General features: G+C 52.4%; 1 protein-coding gene across 2 annotated transcripts; it reads left to right on the forward strand.

Annotated features, from left to right (window-relative positions):
• The first annotated feature begins 11383 nt into the window (after positions 1-11383).
• Positions 11384-17108, forward strand: LOC112543393 (acetylgalactosaminyl-O-glycosyl-glycoprotein beta-1,3-N-acetylglucosaminyltransferase-like). Of its 2 annotated transcripts, none has more exons than XM_088142138.1 (3): positions 11384-11990; positions 12994-13565; positions 15940-17108. In XM_088142138.1, the coding sequence occupies exons 2-3, from the start codon at positions 13010-13012 to the stop codon at positions 16395-16397; spliced, it is 1014 nt and encodes a 337-aa protein (XP_087998264.1). In that variant the 5' UTR covers positions 11384-11990; positions 12994-13009; the 3' UTR covers positions 16398-17108. The 2 variants fall into 2 exon arrangements, with proteins under 2 accessions (XP_087998264.1, XP_087998265.1); XM_088142139.1 differs by lacking the exon at positions 11384-11990 and adding an exon at positions 12646-12836.
• The last annotated feature ends 5688 nt before the right edge of the window (positions 17109-22796 follow it).

Here is a 22796-nt window from a genome sequence, read left to right on the forward strand (position 1 = left end):
TCCGCGCACCTCGGTTCCCCTGCTCGCACTGGGACGCCGTTCAGTGCGAGCACGCCTCGTTTCCCGCCGGCTCCAAATCCTCCCCGGAGGACGCTGTCTCCGGGGTCGACCACCCCATTCAGCCTCTTTCGGTCACCGCCGCCACTGCACTCTTCCGCGGTTGGTTGCCTGCCCTTTTCCCAGTAGGACACGGGGGCTTGACCTCGGGCTGTGGTGGGGCTCCTTCCCGCTCCGTCAGGCACTGCGCCGTCTGGTGGCCTCTGCCTCCGCACCAGAAGCACAGGTTCGGGGTTTTGGTTGCCTCTCGGCCCCCGGTGGACTGCCGCCGATTGCTCCGCCTCTCCTCTGAGGGTCTCTCCCTCGGCCGGTCCCTCGTCTGGTCCCGCCGCCTTGCGCTCTGTTGAATCTGCCGCCACGCTGACTCCGCCGTTCCGGCCAGCCAGATCCAATCTTTCACTGTGGACGGGTCATCCCGCCCCAGCGCCCGCTCCAGGATCTCCGGATTGAGCCCCCTCTTAAAATACTTCACCCTCAGGGACTTCGGCCAGTCTGTGAGCTTCTCTACTAACCTCCGGAACTCCAAGGCGTACTCCAACACTGACTTGCCTGAAGGATGTCGTCCTCAGCCCGCTTGGCGCTCAATGTGTCTTTGAACCTGTCCCGGAGCGCCTGCATGAAGTCCGGGAAACTCTGCAGTTCCGCTGCGTTGGTGTCATACAGTCCGATCACCCAGCTAGCCGCTTGGCTGTCTAACAGCTCGTCCACGTAGGATACTCTATCTTCATCCCTAGCGAATAGGTGACCACCCCTCTGCATGAAACCCCTGACGTGCGTCAGGAAGTGCGGCAGCCGTTCAGGATCCCCCGAGAACTTCCTGGTGATGCCTCGAAGTCTCAGGGTGTCAGCCGCCCGTCGGTCCACCGACCGGGGCGCCGGGGGCGGTACCAGCTGGGGTGCCGGGCTGCCACCCCTGTTGCTTGTGCCATCGCTCGCTGCCGACGGCCCCACTCCCCGCAGCAAGGTCTGGAGCATCGCCTCCACGGAGTCTAGGCGCCGCTCGATCCTCTCCTCCAGTCGGGCGAACTTTTCGTCCCACTCACGATTCCGGGGCCCCGAGCCCTGGGTCATTGTGACCCCCGAGCTGTCTGGCCCCTGGTTTACGCACATCGACCACCGCTCTGGTGGAGGGTCCCCAGCCCTGGCCGCTGCCCCGTCGTTCCCGGGTGGCTCCGACCGTCCCTCCTCGAGTCCGGGCTCCTCGTGCTCCAGTTGACCCACGGATTCCTCGTCGCTGCTCATGCCTGTGTTAGAAAAGGGAAACGCTCCTCAGTGGCACCGGGTAGCGTTAACGGTGAGTCCTGGCTTTATGTAAGGTTTGCCCCGTTCGACAGAGAAACTCCTGTGACACGTGTGGTTCACAAAAGAGGTTTACTCATGCGTAACGTAGCAGTCACAAGCAAAGCCAGGACTGGCTTTTGCATCACTGGTTATATTCCCCCCTTCCCGCGCTTTTTTCGCCCCGCGATCGCGTTACCGCTGCGGATTATCGCCCCCCCCAATAATCCCCCTTAATTGTCCATGATGGCAGGTTCGGCCAGGGTCCATTGTCCTTGATTGGCAGTCCCCCCCGGTGTGGGTTGGTCCCTCCCCGTTACGTGCAAGCCCGAGGGTTCTGCGTTGCGTGGCGATCTTGTTTCGCTGCCTGCGGCCCCGTTCATTGTTGGCTCGTGCCGTTATCAGTGTATAGTTAAAACTTCCGCTGCGGTTTTCCTGTTTGGCTGGGCGCAGGTGGCCCATTAATTAGCGGCGCTTTCAGTTCCTCTTTCCCTCAGCTAGCTACCGCTGGTGGAGTTCGTGTGGTGCGGCTGCAAGCTTCCCCGAAGCGCCGTGCCGGCCAAACCTGATACCGTCTATTGGCGTGGGTATGCTAGTTACCCAGTGGAGGGGTATAGAGTGACAATATAACTGGAGCATGGATGCCCAGCTTTGGCAGTTGTTAGTTGTTTTAGTGTTAGCCACTATGTAGGTTTTATGGGCTACGTAGTTGTAACTAACAAACAAGCAGTGTACCTCTTCTCTGAGAGTTTTTGGCTAGAGACTTTGTATTTGTGGATAAGTCTTGGAAGCTGAATATAGGAGAAGAAGTGTTTTTTCCTATATTTTGTAGGCAACTTGTATTTTATGAAGTTTTTGCATTTTTATCAATAAACCACCAGATAGTATATCTTTTCTGGCTGAGTTTCTTTGGAGAACACGATATGGACGTTGCAGTTTGCAAACCTATCATGCTAGTGTGCATTTTTTCCGTGGGCAAAGGGTTTCTGGGCACACTGCTGTACTCTACTCAACAGGTTATGGGCCCCAGAGCCCAGCCCAGAGCCCAGAACTAGGACCCAGGCGTGAGGCCTAAGAGTGTCCAGAAGTTCCAGGCATGAGTTCTCAGGACTGCTGTTCCAGGACTGTGCCCCGGACGGAGGCCAGGAGTGATGCAAGCCAGGACTGAAATTCCTGAGTGAAGGGTGATTTATGGATTTATTGCCCTGCCTGTGAACGGTTCGTTTGAAGTTTGGATTTTTTCTCTGTGTCCGCTTGCCTGTTATAAATTGTGAAACATGGCAGCGGCACCTCCAGCAGCAGTGAGCCTTCCGTTTGAAAGACTGAATCCAAAGAATTACCAGACTTGGAGTATAAAGATGAAATCTTTCTTCATGAAAGAGGGGCTGTGGCGTTTTGTAAATAACCCCGCTCCGGTTGCACCCACAGATGCTGATCAAGTTTTGCTGGACCGTGCATATGGTAATCTTATATTGGGACTTGAGTCTTCAGAACTAGTGCATGTTCGTGATTTGGAGACTGCCAACGCATGCTGGGTGGCTTTGCGTGACATCTATGCAAGACAGACTTCAGCTGCCATCGTAAGTTTGTCAAAGCAGTTGTATAACCTCAAATTGGAGCAAGGAGCTAATGTGATTGAGCACCTACATAAGATGAAAACTTTGTTTGCTGAGCTGGCAGATCGCAATGTGCAAATTGCAGAGCAACAAAAGGCATGTATAATTCTTTCGAGTCTTGATGATTTGTTTGATATGCTTGTGGAAGCTGTCCAATCTCTCCCACCTGCCGATCTGACCGTGGATTATCTGACCAACAGATTTCAGGAGATACAGTGCTCGAGGGATGTACAGATAACTTCAAAGTAGAAACTTGATAACGTAAAGCAGCGCCCTTCTACTGGCACAGAGACTGCGTGCATGGTGAGGAAATGCTTTCGTTGTCAGTCTACCAAACATCTTCCAAAAGACTGTCCTATGAAAAATCAGCCTACTGAGAGTTCCAGAAGATTCATCCGTCGTGGGAAAGCACCAATTAAACAGAAACAAGCAAGCACTAGACTGGTGTCTGCCTTGATTTCTAACAGAAACAAACATTGTGCTGATAAGTGGTTGTTGGACTCTGCTTGCAGTGAAATCATTGTGAACAATGAACAGCTATTACTGACTAAATGCAAGCCTAAAATTCAACAAGTGAACTTGGCTGATGGTTCTATAGCTAAAGTGACCCTGCAAGGTAAAGTGTTCATTCCTCATTTGGGGGAAGTGGTCTCTGATGTACTCTGTGTTCCTACCCTTGGTTTTTCCCTTCTCAGTGTCCCTGTATTAACTAGCATTGGGTATACTGTTACGTTCCAAGGTTCTGAGTGCTATGCTATCAAAGAGGGGGCTGAGTGTGCTAGAGGGAAATTGGTTAATCATTTGTATGAAATGCTTCCTAAACAAGATGTGTTAATTGGAAGTTGCGCTGGCAATGTGTCATTGCATGATAATTGCATACATTATTATCACAGAGTGTTAGGACATCCTGGATGGAAATGTTTGTCACAAATGGCAAAAGGGTATCCAGATTGGAGATTCAAGAAGTGTGTGAAGTTTCTTGATTGTACTGTGTGTGAGCAATCTGAGATAAAATCTGCACCTATTGCTAGGAAAAGTAGCAGAATTTCCAAAAGACCATTTGCTCTTGTGCATGCAGATTTGGCTGGTCCGTTTCCTTCAAGTGAAGGGGGAGCAAGATTTATGTTTGTGTTAGTGGATGATAAAACACGTCTCACGTTTGTTATTTGCTTAAACAGAAGTTTGAAGCTTTCTCTCGTTTCAAAGAATTTACCAGCATGGTTGAGAGACGGCATGGGTACAAAGTAGGGAGTTTGCAGGCGGACAGAGGGGGCGAGTTTATGAGCAGTGAGTTCCAAAACTGGCTACGTAAAAAAGGCATTTTTCACAGATTAACAAATGTTGGCATGTCCGCAGAAAACGGGGTTGCTGAACGCAAGGTCGGCGTTCTGAAGGTTTTGAAGGATAGCCTACTGCAGGATGCACAGGTACCATCCCACTTTTGGGGTGAGGCAATGTTAACAGCAGTGTTTTTCACTAATAGACACTGGAATTCAGCTGTGAATGAAGTTCCTTATTTTTTGCTGTATGGGAAGTATCCGTGCTTGAAGCATTTGCGTACGTTTGGTACTTTTGCTTACGTACAAATTCCTCAGTCTCAAAGAAGAAAAAACCAACCAAAAACACAGCGTTTGAGATTTGTTGGTTATTCATCTGAATCTAAAGCTTATAGATTTTCAGTGGGTGGTGGACGAGTGGTGATCTCTAGAAGTGTCAGATTTGAAGAGCCTTCCGAATGGCAAAGGCTGCATGCAAATTCAGAGGTTTTTTTCCAGTCACACACAGAGTTAGCTAGAGAGCAAACAGCACCTGTTGCACCCCCCTCCCCGCAGATTAAGCAAGAAGACGCGGAGGAGTTGCCGGCTTTAGCTGAGGCTGAACAATTACAGCAGGCAAAGGAAAAAACTGAGGAACAAGAGAAAAGTGTTTTTGAAATTCCTCGTAGGTCAACACGTGTAACAAAAGGAATTCCACCTGAGAGATTTGTTGTTCAACAAGTCAGAGTATGTCATATTACCTGCGAGCCACTGAATTTCAAGGAAATTGCAACCCTACCTTTTGATGAGCAAGAGAAATGGAACGTAGCTATGGATACTGAGTTCAATGCATTAGTAAAACAGAACGTTTTTGAAATTGTTGATTTACCTGCATCAGAAAAAGCCATAGGTTCCAGATGGGTGTTTAGAGAGAAGCTTTTACCTGATGATACTGTTCAGTATAAAGCTAGACTGGTGGCACAAGGTTATTCACAAGAGCAGTTTGTGAATTATAATCTTACATATGCACCTACAGTTAGGCCTGAGTCATTGCGTGTAATGTTGGCCTTAGCTGCACAAAGAAACATGGTTGTTCATCATTTTGATGTGGATACAGCTTATTTGAATGCTGAGCTTCCTGAGACTGTGTACATGAAGCAACCTCCAGGTTACACATGTGATGATCCCCAGAAAGTTTACAGATTGCGCAAAGCACTGTATGGGTTAAAACAAGCTTGGAGATGTTGGCATCAATGTTTAGATAAAGCTTTGTTGAAAATTGGTTTCAAGAAATCATTAGCTGATCCATGTGTGTATACCAGAGGAACTGGGGAAGACTATACAGTACTTCTCACTTATGTTGATGATTTTTGTCTTGCCACTGGTTCTTTAAACTTGGTAAAAGAATTTGCCAAGCAAATGGAGAAATATTTTAAATTGAAGGATCTAGGTATGTTAAGATACTACCTTGGGATTGAAGTGCATAGAGCTGAAAATGGAGACATCTATCTAAGTCAAAAGAAAAAGATAGAACAGTTGTTAGCACAAATGGGGATGTCAGATGCAAAACCTGTAAAAACTCCAATGACTTGTGATTTTGTAAAACATGAGACATGTGAAAAGTTGTGTGAAAAACCCGAAGTGTACCATTCTGTGATAGGTTCAATCCTTCACCTAGCCCAATGGACACGTCCTGATTTATCCTATGCTGTTGGAGTTTTGAGCCGTAAAGTGGCCAAACCAACTGAGCATGACTGGCAAGGATTAAAAAGGGTAATGAGATATTTAAAAGGTACAACAGACCTTTGTCTCAGAGCAGTGGGCCTGAAAAGCCTGTAATTTTTGTTGACAGTTCATTGGCAGAAGAAGGTGACGGGAAGTCCATAACTGGGTTTGTTTGTAAATTGGGTGAATCCACGATCGCGTGGAAAGCGAAGAAGCAAACTTCCGTTGCCTTGTCCACAGCAGAAGCTGAATTCGCAGCGTTGTCAGAAACAGTTTGTGAGTTAAGATGGTTTCATCAATTATTCACTGATTTGGGTATAAAGGTGTCACTGCCTTGTAAGGCACCTTTTATTACCCAAGTTTTTAAAGAGCCAAATAAAATAAAGAACTTGAGACAAGGCTTCTTTTAAAATAAACAGATGTATTTTGATCAAGACACAGCTGGGTGAACCCCATCAACACCTCGATAATTGAATGTTGACTGAAGTCAACCCTTTCAAAACAAGCATCAGAAATTTATAGGCGTTCACAAATGTATCAAACTTTTAACTAGAAAGTACCTCCCCTCATCCCCATGCAAGGAAATGCAGGGATGGTCGAAGGGGGGAAAAAGGGTGGATCCCAGAAGGAGAAAGTGAGCTCAACTCTCTTCTCCTGGTACCAAGGGAATAATAGCACACGTTAGCACGCACGCCCGTATCTCTTGTGGAATTCAGGGCCTCTCTCTTTGCAACTTCTACCAAGCTCCTTGTTTATTCATTCGAAGACAATCCGGCATTCAACAAAGAGATAAGGTGGGGGGAGAAAACGCTGTTCTCTTTAGAAGGCAGAAGCAAGTTAATCTTTCATAAGATAGAATGCACTGTTTTATACATTATGTGAAATATATGTAAAGTATAAAATTGTGTATTAAAATAATGCCCTTCAGCCTTATGCAGTGCATGAAGATTCCCAAGCCTGTATGGGGTTAGCTAAAACAGAAAACCTAAGAGCTCACACAAAGTAGGTTGATGTAAAGTACAAGAACGTAAGACAAGCTAGGTTAGAAAATTTCATTGATCTTGTGTATTGTGTATCTGAATCAAATCTTGCAGATGTATTTACCAAAGCATTGCCTATTGTACAACATGGAACAATGTTAACTAGACTTGGGTTTGAACAAAGGTAATTGTTTCTGTATTGTTGTAACCATTTGCTTGTACTACCCTGTAACGTGTATTGCTGTGTAGAAAACGGGCTGAGAGGGGTGTCAGGAGTTTCTCATGGGAAAGAAGTTCATCCCATCATCTGTACAACAATACCATGGCTACATGAGTCCCGTGATAAACGTGTCATTGTCAGTGTAATTTGTTACTGTGAGCTGCGTACGTATCCTGCTGTTTACTGGCGTCTATTGGCGTGGGTATGCGAGTTACCCAGTGGGGGGGTATAGAGTGACAATATAACTGGAGCATGGATGCCCAGCTTTGGCAGTTGTTAGTTGTTTTAGTGTTAGCCACTATGTAGGTTTTATGGGCTACGTAGTTGTAACTAACAAACAAGCAGTGTACCTCTTCTCTGAGAGTTTTTGGCTAGAGACTTTGTATTTGTGGATAAGTCTTGGAAGCTGAATATAGGAGAAGAAGTGTTTTTTCCTATATTTTGTAGGCAACTTGTATTTTCTGAAGTTTTTGCATTTTTATCAATAAACCACCAGATAGTATATCTTTTCTGGCTGAGTTTCTTTGGAGAACACAATATGGACTTTGCAGTTTGCAAACCTATCATGCTAGTGTGCATTTTTTCCCTGGGCAAAGGGTTTCTGGGCGCACTGCTGTACTCTGCTCAACAGGTTATGGGCCCAGAGCCCAGAACTAGGACCCAGGCGTGAGGCCTAAGAGTGTCCAGAAGTTCCAGGCATGAGTTTTCCCCTACTCAGTCAAGACATGATTGAATAGTCTTCAGAATGCCTTTATTCAGCATCTGCGTCGAGCACGCAAGAAAACGTTAAGTGACGTTCCTTGGGCAGGACCTCAAGCAAACCACAAGCGAGCTTTGGCAGTCATTTTTGCACAAAGAGATACGGGTGGCGCAATCGCACATTTGGTCATCTAACTCATCTGGGAGTTCCTTGCTTGTATTTTATCTTGCACCTGCGGGTCTCTGTAGCGCTGCAGCCACACGTGGTGGGTAACGATGGAAGTTTCCAGGTGTTGACAGCTTTGGCCAGGCTGAAACGTGTGCGACGTTTAAGCTCACTGTTCCTTTGTGGCTGCCCTGTTTTACCCATGAGAACGGTTACTTTAGCCACATCTTTGCAAGCATCGTCGCATGATGGCAACTGTACTGCTCCTCTTTCCCCTTGCAACTCCTAACAGAGGGGGGTGAGGTCAGATAGAAATCTGTCCCTCAAATTTGGGGCACATTATTTACGTAAAAGGAATTAAAGGGAGGCTTTACATATCCAAATCACCTTTAGTAAGAACTTTCAGCTTGTTAACATTTGCACTTGTAAACTGAGTGATTTCTCACAAAATACTCCATCAAAGGACACTGAAAGTCTGAACGTTCAGCAGCAAGCAAGAAATTCGGTGACACAATTATGGCATAATTTCTCCAGCGTCTCACGAAGCCCAGAATTGCAGGTGCAGACACAGACAGGTAATACTGAACTGGTGTAGCTTTATTCATTTTCTGGCTCATGGAGATATTCGACATCTTAAACAGTTGGTGTGGCAGCCACCACGGTCCACACTTGATGCTTCCTGTGGTAAAGCCGCACTGAGGAAAGCCACGCTGCCCATCCTCAGTGCTGTTGCCTTACAGTTGAGGGCAAAGAAGCAAGTTTTGTTTCCTGGATCTTGAGATATCAGTTGCTCCACAAAACGTTTAAACATTCTTCCTTGTCTTCGTTTGCAACACACAGTCCAACAATTATATATTTAATTCCTTGCATCTCAGCTTCCACTGGAACACCTGATGCACTTCTCTCTAAACCTTCTTTGGAGCAATTGATATCTTTCTCCTATGAAAATCGGGGCTTGATGGGAGGTTGGAATGGAGTGACGGCCTCAGCTGGGTAGAACTTCAGGTAAGGGAATTCAGCTTAACCGAGGGAGATAACCCAAGTTTTTTTTTCTTAGAAGCCGTTTTCTAAACGTCTGAACTTGCCTTGCTGCGTAATGCGTCGTACGTGGGGGAGCCAACCGTTCCTGCTTGGATCTAATTCTTCTATTCCATCACTTCTGTTAGGAATAGACGTAACCAGTTTTGCATCGCTGCGTATTCTCGGACCTCGTTCTCCCAGCCTCGTCTTGTAGGCAAAGTTTCGCTCTTCCGACGTTGGGTCAAAGCGGCTCTTGCTGCTGTCAACGGGTATCTCAGCAAATTGTGGCACTTCTCATGTATACTCTCCGGAATTACGCCGCAACGTTAATACAAATGTTGTGGTCTCAATTCAAATTTCATTTTCAAAAACGTTGGAGTATTTTGGTGTGCTTCCTGCCAATACTCTCTTTGCAAGACCACCGCACGTGGCAGGATGTTCCTTCTTGATTACGGCATTTCCAGCATTTGTTATTGCGTGACTTGTCCATCTTGGCAATCGCTGAAGGAGCTATATGCCATCTATAAAACACCTTTACCAATTTTCCCTCAAATTGTAGCTTGGGTTGCGTTTTGTGGACTGTTGTTCCGCTGTAATTACTTCTTGGAAGTTCTGCATCCGTTTTTCTCACGCTGTTCTTGATTTGCTCGGTCTCCGTATCGTGTTTCAACCACAGTTCATAGACGGGGCCCAATAAACAGTCTTAATTTTGTATAAGCCAGTGTTGTCCAAACTTGGCCACTTTAAGATGAGTGGACTTCAACTCCCAGCATGGCTGGCTGGGGAATTCTGGGAGTTGAAGTCCACTCATCTTAAAGTGGCCAAGTTTGGACAACACTGGTATAAGCGCGTCACCTTCCGTCATCTCTCCCAGGGTCCTCCTCCCGAGGACTTACAGTACGGCTGAGTCCGCCTTTTCTCCTGCCCAGACGCAGGCGCCTTCCCGAGGTGCTCCGTTAACGGCCTCTCCTCTCCCGTCGAAGCAAAAGGCAGGAAGTCCTCCGGGCAGCTTCCCACCTTGGTGTCTTTTCGTGTCTTGCACCTGCAGCTCCCGCGAGGCTGCAACAGCCTTGGCCGCGTGGATCGCGGCCGGATGCCAGGCGGGGCGGCGCCAGAGTCATCCCTGGCATAGGCTTGAGCTTCACGAGCCGTGCGCAGAGGGAGACCCTGCGGGACCCAGCCCTTATTCCTGCGATTCCAGACATCTAGCCTTGAAAAACAGTCAGGAGACCCTCCGCCTCTTCCTTGAGCAAACAAATGGTTTCAAAGCGCTGTAGCTTTTTCCAGCCCGGTGCCCCTGCAGATGATAAACTAGAGTTTATTTTTCTGGTACTTGTTCCACAAATATTCAGAGGATTTGTGGGCCCAATTCACCCTCCGATTAGTCCCAGGTATGTCAACTTCAATCCAGCACAATTTCTCCCTCCTGTTCAAAACTGCCCGCAAAGGGGAATCCGGGGCCTCCCGAGGCCGACGGAGCATGGATGCGGCAGGACATGCTCACTGGTGTCTGGCCACAGTCTGCTTCCTCGTACTTTCAGCCTCTGGTTTCTTGTCCTGGGATTATGAAGAAAGATACAAAATCTCACTGTCCAGTCTTAGCCCCAAGCTTTTGTTGCTAAACTGGTTTGATAAGAAACTGAATTATCAGCCCGCAAGGATTTCCCCTGCTTGTCTTTCAAGGCCATCCTCTTGAAGATAATGGCTGCCCAGGTTCCCTCTTGGCTCAGCTGGGCATGAATTGTGTCCATTCATTTCATGTGCAATCCTGTTTCTTGCCCAGTTCTTCTTTCTGCAGGACATGCCATCCTGGGACAGTCTCCATTAACTTATTTTTTGATCTACGTCCTGCTTCTCTCCCCAGAGCTCCAGGTAGATGGTTTATGTGGGGATCCGCTTCATTTTATCCCCAGAACTGTGGCTGGAAGATGAGGCCGGGCTGAGGAGGAGTGGCCGGTCAGCTTCCCTGCTAGGGGAGGACATCCCGGCCCGTGAGCTTTTCCCGGTCAAAAAGGAGGGTTCTGTTTTCCTGGAAATGCGCAAGGGTGGAGGACTCTGTGCCAGAGGGACTGGCTGTGTGCGCGGCTGGCATCTCGCTACCTGGAGCCTGTGGACGGGTCGGGCTTGGTGACGAGCCCCGTCATCCCTGGCCCTAGGAGGGTGCCGAGGGAGGAAGAGGTCTTTCCCATTCACCTGTCCCCAGGTCAGCCGGCCACCTTGCCCCTCCGTGGCTGTGAGCAAGCCACATCCTGGGCGACAGAGGAGAAGTGACCCAGGAGTTGAGCTCCTTCCGAAGAATCACACAGTTCACCACCCTCAGACAAAGCAACCTTAGTAAACTGAAATTTGAGTTTATACAGTAAACTAATGCCTCATCAGTGAACTCCTAATGATCGGGTGAACGGTGGCTTGACTTCTCTCCCAGCAATCATAACGGCAGCTGTGCTTAATCCGAACCCGTGGCTGCAGACCCACCTGGGGAAGGTTTCTGGGGCTCCAAAGCCTCCTGCCCAGAGACGCTGCTCGGAAGGCCACTCCCCATTTTTCCTGGACAACCTTGGCTCTTCGGGCAAAGCCAACCGGACAGAAGGCCAACACGAGCCCTCTCTGCACTTTGTGCCCAGCCACGGAGCGGGCAGGGGAGCTCCCCTGCACAGACAGCCGAACGGCTCGTGACCTCCCGCTGCGAGACCTCTCCTGCTGGCCTGCCGACTGGCAGGGAATCTCCCAGAGTTGACCCCCAACACAGCTGGATTTTCTGTGCTGACACCGGTTGCTGCCGGCCCCCGAGATAGCAAGCCCAGTGCCTGCCACGCTACAGCGATAGGCAGGGTCAGCTGGAGCGCTGGAAGAAAAGAGTCCCTTTTACCTGGATCTCACAACAGCAGCTGCCAGCACAGTCACAGGCTCGGCTCAGGTCGAGACCAGGAATCCAAAACAGCCAGCAGTCCAAGGGACCAGACACGAGACACGGTGAGAGGGAATCCAGGGCTCACGGCAAGGGAAGCCCAGCAGAGCCCAGCTGGCAAACTCGCTTTCCCCCAGGGGGGAAGCCGCCACCTGAGCCGAGCAGAGCCTGGACCTTGGAAGCGCCCTCTGCTTGGGACGGGGGGGGGGCGAGCCCCAGGGCCCGGGAGGCTGGCGGCGGGTGCGGGCAGGCGGGCGGGGGTCCTGGGATCGGCCTCGCCCAGGTGGAGACACTGGCTGCCCACTGCTGGCAGCACCCCTCCGGGACTGCCTTCCCAAGGTGTCCTGGCGATTCTGGGCTGACCAGTCTGGCAGGGCCATAACGCCGGAGGGCCCCGGGGGGAGGGAGGCTGCCGAACTGCTGGCTCTCCTCCTGGCTCTCTTTTCCCGGTCAAGCCCTTTGGACAGATGGGGGGGATTAACTGCCGGGCGAGATGGAGGGTTGCAGCCCCAGTTCTGCAAGAGTCCGGAGAGGAGCTTCTCCACCTGAGAAAGGCCGTGGCCGCCGCGTCCCTTTGTCCGCAGCGAGGGTCAGCGCCACTCCCAGTGCCACTCCTCGCCTCGCAGGGCTCTCAGGCCCCGGAACGGCTTCCTCTCCGGAGACCTGCCAGGTCCTGCCATCGGTGGCCAGGAAGCTGCTCTGGGGAAAGGGTGGGGAGGCTGAAGTCTGTCGGAGCACCTCCCAGCTGCCTCCTCTGGATGGGTGGAAGATGCCTGAGGTGCGGCTGCCTCCCTTGGCAGCCGGGCACGGTCTCCAGATACGTGGCGGAAGCAGCAAGGAGGGGAGGTGGGGAGCCCTGACCAGCCAGCCAATAGAAGGAGCCCTTCCCTGGAGTCGCCCCACCCGCCCAGGTGAGGCAGAAGGGTCTCGGAGGGAGCAGAAGACCTGCTTTGAAGGGGTGGGAGAGCAGAGCCCGGCCCTGGAGGAGCAGGGGGCTCCGGGACTTTGCCCGGGTGGAGCTTGGGCTGGCCCCTCTCTCTGTTAATCGACGCCTTTGGCTCCCACCAGGTTCCCCCAACTCACAATGCGCAGGAGCTACCAGTCTGGGGGGCTGGCGCTGGTGAGCCTGGCCTCGGTCGTCTTGTACCTGAGCTTGCACAGGCGGCAGCTGGTCCCCGGCACCCCTGCCGTCGCCAAGGACAGCCGCACCACCACCCTGACCGACGGCACCTCCACCTTCCTCCTCAACCACAGCCTCTACGAAGCCCACTTCCCCCACCTGCAGCGCTACCAGTGCCAGGAAGTGATCGCCAGGGACGCCTTGTGCCAGGGCCCCGCCAGGGCCCCGCTGCTCCTCCTGGCCATCAAATCCCACCCGGCCTCCGGCAGCAAGAGGGCCGCCCTGCGCCGCACCTGGGCCCGGCCGGCGGAGGTGGGGGGCTTCTGGCTGCAGCCCCTGTTTCTCCTGGGGGCAGCGTCCAGCGACAAGGACGCTGAGCTGGTAGGACTGGAGAGCCACACCTTCGGCGACATCCTGATGTGGGATTTTGCAGAGTCTCACCACAACCTGTCCCTCAAGGAGCGCTGCTTCCTTCGGTGGGTCCACCAGCACTGCCAGCGAGCGGCCTACGTCTTCAAAGGTAGGCGGACGAGGAGCTGCGCAGCCGGGGCCCGTCCATGCTCTCTGCGCCCAGCTAAGTGCAGGAGGACCCAGAACCCGCCTTCACGCCACCCGTGGAGCTGGGTTAGGGTTCACCTTGGGACTTAACGGGTTGTCTGAACCCAGCAAGGGTTTACTCAGTCATACCTCCTTTGAATGTGATAAAGGGGCTGACTGAGCGTATACGCAAGAGAGAAAGAGGGAAAAGGTACACTTTTCTTGCAACACTTTTGCACAATACCTTACTCTTAAAGAAACAGGTTAGAGGGGAATTGTGATCAAATGCAACGCAGATGACTAAGGACATTAAATCACTGCAGCGTCAGCATCTGTGAACGTAAACCTGAGTTAAGGAACGCAGGGAAGGGGCAGACCTGGGGGAAAGGGCGGGCGTTCTTCTTAAGGGGAACTTGGGTTGGGCACCTTGTGTGATGCCAACGCCTTTAAGGAGAGCCAGCGGGAGCCTCTGGGGTAGCAGCCTTCTCTCTCTCGGCTGCGGACAAACCGATGGATCCTCGAACAAATCGACCCAGAGTTCTCACTCGAGACACCAATGACCCGGCTCGAATGGTCCTACTTCAGACTCAGGACGAGAAGACCCGGCTCTCTTGGGAAGTCCATAATGCTGGGAAAGGAGAGGACGACTGGCAGCAAGGCCGAGGGACTCAGTTACAGCGACTGTGGGTGCATCGTCGGAAGAGCTGAAGGGACAGGTTAATATCTTAGGAACATCAGCTGGCCAGGTGGAGAATATTTGGCTCAGAAATAGTACCTGAATCAACCAAAGTAGAATTTCCAAACACAAGGAGAAATTGTTCCACTTCATTTTGTTTTGATTAGATTGATTGATTGATTGATTGATTGATTGATTACGTGCCTTTAAGTTGGTGTTGCCTTTAACACGGTTTGTTTTCTTGGCTGTCCACGGTCTTATGAGGACTTTCCTCCAATGCCAAAGTTCAAAAGCGTCAACACTCTTCCTAGTCTGCTATTCCTTCAACTTTTGCTTCCATAGAAGGTCACAGGAAATACCATGGCTTGCACAATTCTGATCTTTGCAGGTACAGACACATCACAGCGTTTGAATATCTTTTCCCAGGCCTTCATGGCTGCTCTGTCAAGGGCTCCTCTGCGGCGTGTTTCTTGACTGCTTGCTCCTTTATTGTTGATGGTTGATCAACAGTACCATAGGTACTGACCAACAGTAGGCAGAAGCTCTCTACCACTTTGATACCTTCACTGTCAGTTCTAAGGCTGGTTGTTGTGCCTGTTGCCGTTAGTTCGATCTTTGCCATAGTTAATCTTTTCCCCATTCTTCACTGTGCTCCTTCACTCTTATTACTCGAGCTCGCAGATCCTTTGCATTTTCAGCCACGAGGGCAGCCTCATCAGCATAGTATGGGCTATTGCTGTTTCTTCCTCCAGCCTTAAAACCCCACTCATCTTCTTCCACTCTAGCTCCCCTAATATGTATTCAACATAGAGGTCGAATAAATGAGGGGAGCGTAGGCAGCCTTCTCGCACTCCTTTGCCAACCTGGAGCCAGTCTTTTTGCCATCTTCTGTGGCTTCCCGACCTTTATATACTTTTCTCATTAATACGATGAGACGTTCTGGGATTCCCATTTTTCTGAGCACATTCCACAGCTTGACCCGATCGACCCGATCAGAGGCCCTTCTATGATCAACGAAGCACATCTCGTCTCCCTTTTGGTATTCTTTAGCTTTCTCAATTATCCGGCGTGCATCAGCCACCATGTCTTGTGCTCCTCGGCCATTTCTAAAGCCAACGCACACCTGGCACCCCTTTTTCCGTGGTCAGGCCCCTGCTTAAACGCCACGTCCCGTTCTGGGCATCACAGCCGAAGAGGAGTTGAGAGAAACTGGAACAGACGCAGAGGATGGCAGCAGGGATGATGGGGGTGGGGTGGGGTGGGGGGTGGGCTAGACCCCAAGTCCTCAAAAAAGAGATGGAGAAGCTGAGGGTACATTTAACCCGGAGAAGAGAAGAACGAGGGGAATCTGATTGTCCTTTTCAAATACCTGAAAGCCGTCAGAAAGTCAGAGTGCAAGATTTAGAATAATGGATTTCGGTCACAGAAGGGTAGATTCCCACTAACCATTAGGAGTTTTTCAGCCCTAACAGTGGGACCCATGGCTCTATGGTGGAGGGCGGGCTTTCACTTGGGGGGAAAGGCTGGATGGCCCCCTTGTAGAAGTTGGGATTTTACTGGGCATCCACTGGCGGGTGTCCAGAAAGTCAAGATGGTGGATGCACCTGGCGATAGAAGTCCCGCCCTTTTCAACCTGCGGCTCCTGTAACTCCATGGGTGTCAATGCCATGCTGTCTTTTAGGGGACGACGACCTTTTCGTGAACCCCAAGGTCCTGACCGAGTACCTCCACCGGACGCCCAACGCCTCCCACTTCATACATGGCAACATCCGGTTCCACGCAGCGGTCATACGGAGGGGCAAGTACGCCGTCTCGCGGGACTTCTACCCGAAGAACCACTACCCCAACTTCGCCTCCGGAGGAGGGTTCATCATGTCCAGGCCGGTGCTGGCCGCCCTCTACCAGGCCTCCCTGGAGCTGCCCGTCTTCCCCCTCGACGATGTCTACCTGGGCTTCCTGACGCTGGCGGCCAGGATCCCCCACCGGCACGACGGGGCCTTCCGCGTCTGGGGCATCCCCAAGGATGTCCTCTCGGCGTACCAGGAGTCCGTGACCATCCACGGGCTCTCCATGGAGAGGATTGAGGAGGTGTGGAAGGAACTCGAGAGCCTCCAGCAGGACCCCAGGAGCCCCTCCTGAGGCTTGCGGGTGGACCAGCCCTCCCCCCCCGGCTCCCACCCAGCAAGCGGATGCCCCAGGTCCTCGGGGGCCCGTTGGGCCGTGGTGCCTTGGCCGGAGGGCTGGTCCACTCCCCACGTGGCTCGGAGCGGGGGGCACCACGACGCGAGCCGGGCAGGACTGGCAACAGGAGTGCCAGCTCACGTTCTCCCTCGCTCGGCTGGGGAAATGCCCTCTCACGGAGACCGGAAGAGGCATCGTCCTCATGCAGGGGACATAAAAACGAGCAGTGCCATCCTGGGCAATGCAGCCACTTCTTTGCGCTCTGTCTTTCTCCCTCAGTCCGTAGAAGCTGCGTTTCTGGTTTGGGAAGGGCCACGAGGCGGATCAGTGCAGAGGGGCCTTTCTCCGCAAGGAGGAAATTGAATAGGGCGGCTCAGCCTTCCACAACTGGGGGGTATTTTGGCAGCGCGACCCCCGCCCTTCCCTGCAGACCCTGCACCCGCTTCCAGGAGGGCAGTTCAAGGGGGCACCTCAATCTTTGCAGCACCAGAGCTTCGAGTGGTGCGTGCCAGAGGGCGCCAAGAGCATCCGGATGCCCTGCGTCCGTGAGGGAGGGAAAGGGCTCTGGGGGAGTGGGGGCAGACCCCACCTGCCTCCTCTGCTCAGCCTCCTACAGCTAAGAGAGGCTCCTGGGTGCCCAGGCCCGAAGGCAGGCAGGAGTCCGGGGCTGACCCTGGAAGCAGCGTGGGGCGGCGGGATCCAGAGGGTCTGCAGGGGGCAGCCCTTGCAGAGGTGGGGTTTGGCACCCCAACTCTTCCGAGGGGCCAGGGATTCCTGGAATCAGACCCCCCAAGGGCCTGGGAGGTTGAGGCTGGCTTGCCTGCCTTCTCCAGGGGCCCTTCCTCTTCACCCCCAGCCCCCCCCGGAGGGCAGAGGCTGTCCCGGTCCACTCAGGGATCGGCCATGGGGGCGGCCACATTCTTCCAGAAACAGATCTCAGGCTGGGCTCGGTGAAGGCCTTTCCCTCCTCACGTGCAAGCAGCCATGCGCCGTGAATCCCACCACTGCTGCTGGTCTGACGGCCCCGCTGCAAACGGTTGCCAACAAGGACAGGAACTAGCCCTTGCCCCCGGCTGAGGGGCTGCTCCTCCAGCGTAGCCCCCTTCCAGGGCAGCCCCAAAGCGGCAGGAATCCAGCCCGGCCTGGGGGAAACGGGCCAGCCCAGCGCTCGGGCACCTTTGGCTGAAGCTAGGCCAAGAAGGGCAAGGCCAGCGAGGCAGAACATTGGCCCTTTCTGGGGCGTCGCCGTAGTTGGTCCAGGGTGCCAGGCGTCGGCGCTGGATGAGGGATGACAGAGCCCCCCGCTCGGCAAGGCCGGGCTGCCCGCCAGCGCCTGCCTGCGGCCATCTTCGTGGGGCGAGGGCTCTCCCGGGGGCGAGGCTCGAACAGGGAGAAGCCACACGACGGGCCAAGGCTTGATGCCAATCGCACACGCGCAGAGCACCTTGCCCACCCCCCAGTGTACGAGGGGGGCGCCACGATCGTGCCACTGCCAGAGCCTGGGAGGCTGCCTTTGGGGCGCGCTCGCCACGAGGTCGCAACAGTTCACCAGTCGGCCCGCAGAGCCGGCCTGTCAGTCCTGGGCCTCCCTCCTTTTCCCTCAGTTTCACAGGCCCCTTTCTGCCCAGCAACAGCCAGTGCCGGCCATCCACGGAGCCCCCGCTCGGCAAGGCCGGGCTGCCCGCCAGCGCCTGCCTGCGGCCATCTTCGTGGGGGCGAGGGCTCTCCCGGGGAAAGATGGCTTCCCGGAGGCGCTTCGGGAGGCAGCTCCCTCAGAAGTGGGTCGCGCTGAGTCCCTTCGGGCCCGGCTGACTTCCCGCTCGCCGGCCCCGGGGCCCCAGGGCCTGCGGCCTCCAGCCAAGCCTGGCGGCGTCCGCAGCACGGGGCCCCTGGAGCCGAGGCGGGGGCAGCCCCACGGCGCGCCTCGGCCCCCCGGCCCAGCCCGCTGCACGGGGGAGGGGCGGGGAGGACCGCGGCAGGGGCAGGCCGGGTCCCTTTTGGCGGAGGGTCGTTTCCTTCGGACGTTCAGGAGAAGCAGCTGCGCCCGAAAGGCGTCCTTGTCTCCACTTGCAAAGGCCTGGGAAAAGGCCCATTCCCACCGAAGGGCTTGTGGGGTTTCCTGTGGGGCTGGTGGTCGGTAGCCTGTTTTCGGCACAGCGATACATCAATTATTATTACGAAAGCTGCTTTCGTAGGCTCTCGGGTCTGACGGGTACAACTGCCCCATCTCTATTTAAGGGGGACACCCGCCTCCGGGCTTGGCAATGGGGGTTCGACCTCTGCATGACTGAACGGGACCTTGGCTGTATCCCTTTTTCATTGCTGAGTTTTGCTGTTATCTGCCTGTATTTTTAGCACACTTCTTTGGAGATTGCTGTAGCCCACCCAGAGTTCATTTGCCTTGGGGCAGGCTATAAATGCTGCAAAATAAAACAAAAAATCACCATTTAACCGTTGCTCTGTCAATAATCGGAATTGTCATTTTTATAAATGATGCTTTGCTTGCTCAGTGACCACGCTGTGTCAGCTCACAAAAACTCTGGAAAGTTTGTCCTTTCTCTGTGTTCAAACCAAGATTTATGCAACCGAACCACGATGCACAGAAATGTATTTGCAGGATGTGGGCTCGAGACGAGGGCTGCACTGGTCACTCTGCAGGGTGCTGATGGACTCAGCAGGGCCACAGGTCTGCCAGTGACCGCCCCCACCTCTCAAACGCTGGAGCCAAGGTGCCCCTGGGTGCCGAGCGCGGGTGGCGCCGCCGGAGGGTAGAGCGTCTGTGGCAAGGCAGCGTCAGGAAGGGGGCTCAGCTCCCCTTCAGCATTTGCATCGACCCCCTTGGACTAACTGGGCTTTGTTTCTTAGGCTCACCCGTCTCTTCATCTCGAGGTGGTACTGCCTGGGCGTAGCAGTTGTGCTGCTGGTCATCTCCGCCTTGAGGAACAAAGACCTTCCCCAGCCAGCACCCGCCGCCGCCACCCTGACTGACGGCACCTTCACCTTCCACTTCAACTGGAGTGTCTACGAAGCCCTTTACCCCCACCTGCAGCACTACCAGTGCCAGGAAGTGATCGCCAGGGACTCCTTGTGCCAGGGCCCCGCCAGGGCCCCGCTGCTCCTCCTGGCCATCAAATCCCACCCGGCCTCCGGCAGCAGGAGGGCCGCCCTGCGCCGCACCTGGGCCCGGCCGGCGGAGGTGGGGGGCTTCTGGCTGCAGCCCCTGTTTCTCCTGGGGGCAGCGTCCAGCGACAAGCACGCCCAGCTGGTGGAGCAGGAGAGCCGCACCTTCGGCGACATCCTGATGTGGGATTTTGCAGAGTCTCACCACAACCTGTCCCTCAAGGAGCGCTGCCTCCTTCGGTGGGTCCACCAGCACTGCCAGCGAGCGGCCTACATCTTCAGAGGTAAGCCTCCCCCGGGCAGCTGGGGGAGCAGCACGAGTGGGCTCCCGTGCCCGCCCTCCAGGAGAACCCGCAGGGAGGGCGCATTTCTACCTGCCAGAATTACGGAAGCGGCCCCAGCTTTGTTCTTCTCAATCTAAGTAAACGTGTGCCCACCCGCGAGGGGCAAAGGCGGAAAAAAAACGGCCGCTGACAGTCGACGCTTCGTGCATTTCCCTATTTTTTCCCGCAGTCCTGGCAGCCCCTTCGGAGGGCACAGCTGGTAGGCTGGCACCGTCCCGTCCCCCCCGAAGAAGGGTGGGGGTTGGGGACAGAGGCCCGGGCGGCAGAACCCGCTTCCTTCTTTGCGCCGGGTCTGCAGCACATCCAGAGGTTTAGGAACGGGAGCGCCTGGGAAACGGCAGCCCCAACCCAGCGGCCTTGCCTTGCAGGAGAGGACGGGGTGTTTGTGAATTAAAGACTCTAATGGGAAATTATATCTCCAAATTAGATAAGAAAGTAAACAGTAACTCCCATGCTCCAAATCTTACCCCTAATTCACGGACAGCACAGGTGGCAAGGGGGCTCTTGGACAGAGAAGATATGGAGGAGAGGCTGGTTTTGCAGAGACATAGGATTCTACTCCAAGTTGCGGATACAACACACACACACACACACACACACTATAGGGGTGGGTGTCATAACAGACGAGTAATACTGAATTCTCTCTCTCAACTCTTACAGTGTAAGGTATATTCTAACAAACAACAGGGATCTCTTGGCTCCCTAGTAGGCACGGATGTAAAAGAATATTGTTAACTTTTGGTCAGATTATTTTACCATCGATGCTCTTAAGGCTTGAAAATCCCTTAAGGAAATATCACATCCGGCCAAGACGTGTGTTTCATAGCACCCAGACTCAGTCTCTGCTAAGCCTGGGTGGGGAGCCAAGTCCGCGAGGGAGGCGGATGTGAACCCTGAAACTCTAAACGTAACTTCATGATCTGTAAAGCAAAGAACTCCTCCATTAACAGGGACAGAACAAGATAAGGATGATGAAAAGGAGATCCCAGATTCCTTTAATGGAAAGATACAGTTTCTGGATGATGAGGGAGAATTAATCCATCAGTTTGCCACCCTCCCCGCAGGGGAACGACAACTGATTTTAAACAGAATCGAAACAGTGAGACCAATGTTGAAATCGGTAACTAACGCGACAGAAACTCTCAGCACCCTGCTCCCCTCTAGCTGCTCTTCTGTGCAAATGCTACTAAGCCGAGTTTCTGAAAGCACAAAATCACCAATAAAAAAAAGGAGAAGGCACACCAGTCCAAAGCAGAAACACACAAAGGAAAAGGACGCTCGGCGAGATATTACAGCACAAGTCCTAATTAACCATTTAGAGGATGAAACTCTAGCTGGTGACTTGATATCCCTGGCATCGGAGAACCAGATTGAGCACCCTCAAGAGTCACACTATCCAGTTGAACCTAGTGTGGGTCCCAGTCCTGATTCCGTTCAGCAAAGGGGCGCTCATCTATATCTTGCCTTTCGATATCATCACAAGTTAACACCATTGTGGGAAAGTCTGAGTCGGAGCAATTTTCTGATAAGAGCCACCGACTTGATGTCAGTCACTTTCAAGTGCAGCAACTAGAAAATGAGAGGGATGGACTGAGTCCTCTACTGTCGGCAGAAACGCCAGAAGCGGATCAAAATCTGGAATACTGGCACCCAAGATAGAGAAGAGCAACAGTCACAAGCTATGATGAGGAAAGCTGAACCTTATAATAGTTGTGTTTACGTGGGAAGTATTGATAATACAGCCCCAGCTCCAGAAACAAATTGACTGTCTGTACCCTCAGTCCTTAGTCAACCACCCCACCCAGGATATTCTGTCCTTGGGAGACCTATACAAATTGTGACTTGGGACATGGCTGGCTGGAGAGAAGCGGCTGATGGTGAACCAGTGGGTTTCCGTTCTAAATTCGACGTAATCGCCATCCAGGAACCCTGGCTAACTGGAGAGGATGAACCGGTACAACCTCCGGGCATATAATGGATGGGACTCCCCTGCCCAGAAGATAAAGAGCAAAGGGCGACCTTCTGGCGGACTATGTGTCCTTATTAAACAAGAACTGCAGTGGCAGGGGAGAAATTATATAATGAAGATAAACGTTTGCATTTTCTAGCTGTGAAAATTAGATATAAGGAGTCTGGGTTAATGCTGGTAAACGTATACATTCCCCCAAACACATCCCCCTACTACAATCCTGATTACTGGACATGCCTAGAAACAATATTAGAAGAAATAACCACATTGTATTCTCAAGCTATAATTATATTACTTGGAGATTTTAATGCCAAATTAGGACCATCCCTTCATGAGTTTGCGCAAAGAAAGAATTTCCAAATGAATTTCTTGATAATCACCCACAGTGGTTATCAAGAGATAACAAAATTAATGCTGCTGGCTTGCATTTAGTTTCCCTAATCTTTAAATGTAATCTACAAATCCTGGGAGGCAAGGATAATAATGATATATGCCCATATACGTACCACTCAGTGCACTCAAGCGGCGTGTTAGATCTCTTCCGTGTATCAAGAAGCAAAGTTGACCTCCTCTCAGAGGTCATTGTATATCCAAGAGGTGAAAGTGACCATCAGCCAGTGAGTGTGAAATTATGGGGTCACTCAGATTTAAGACCATATAACATAGCTGATAGGTGGATCACCAGTAATCTTGAGGTGAGTCAAAATGAAAGGCTAATAGTTGATACAAAGGCAATTTTAGACAGCCTCAAAGCAGAGAATGCTGCTACTTGGGCTACAACGATCCAGTCACCTACTGCTGGCTGGCTGTCGGTTTCCAATGCATTTACTAACTTGTGTAATACGTTGAAGAAACATTGAATAACTAAATCTTCCGCCAAAGGTTTTCAAGCAGCCAGATCTCCCTGGTTTGACAATGAATGCC

Source organism: Python bivittatus, unplaced genomic scaffold (genome assembly GCF_059951505.1).
Source record: "Python bivittatus isolate LINGU-HERP-01145 unplaced genomic scaffold, Pbiv_v1 ctg000370_np1212, whole genome shotgun sequence".
NCBI classification, from domain to species: Eukaryota; Metazoa; Chordata; class Lepidosauria; order Squamata; family Pythonidae; genus Python; species Python bivittatus.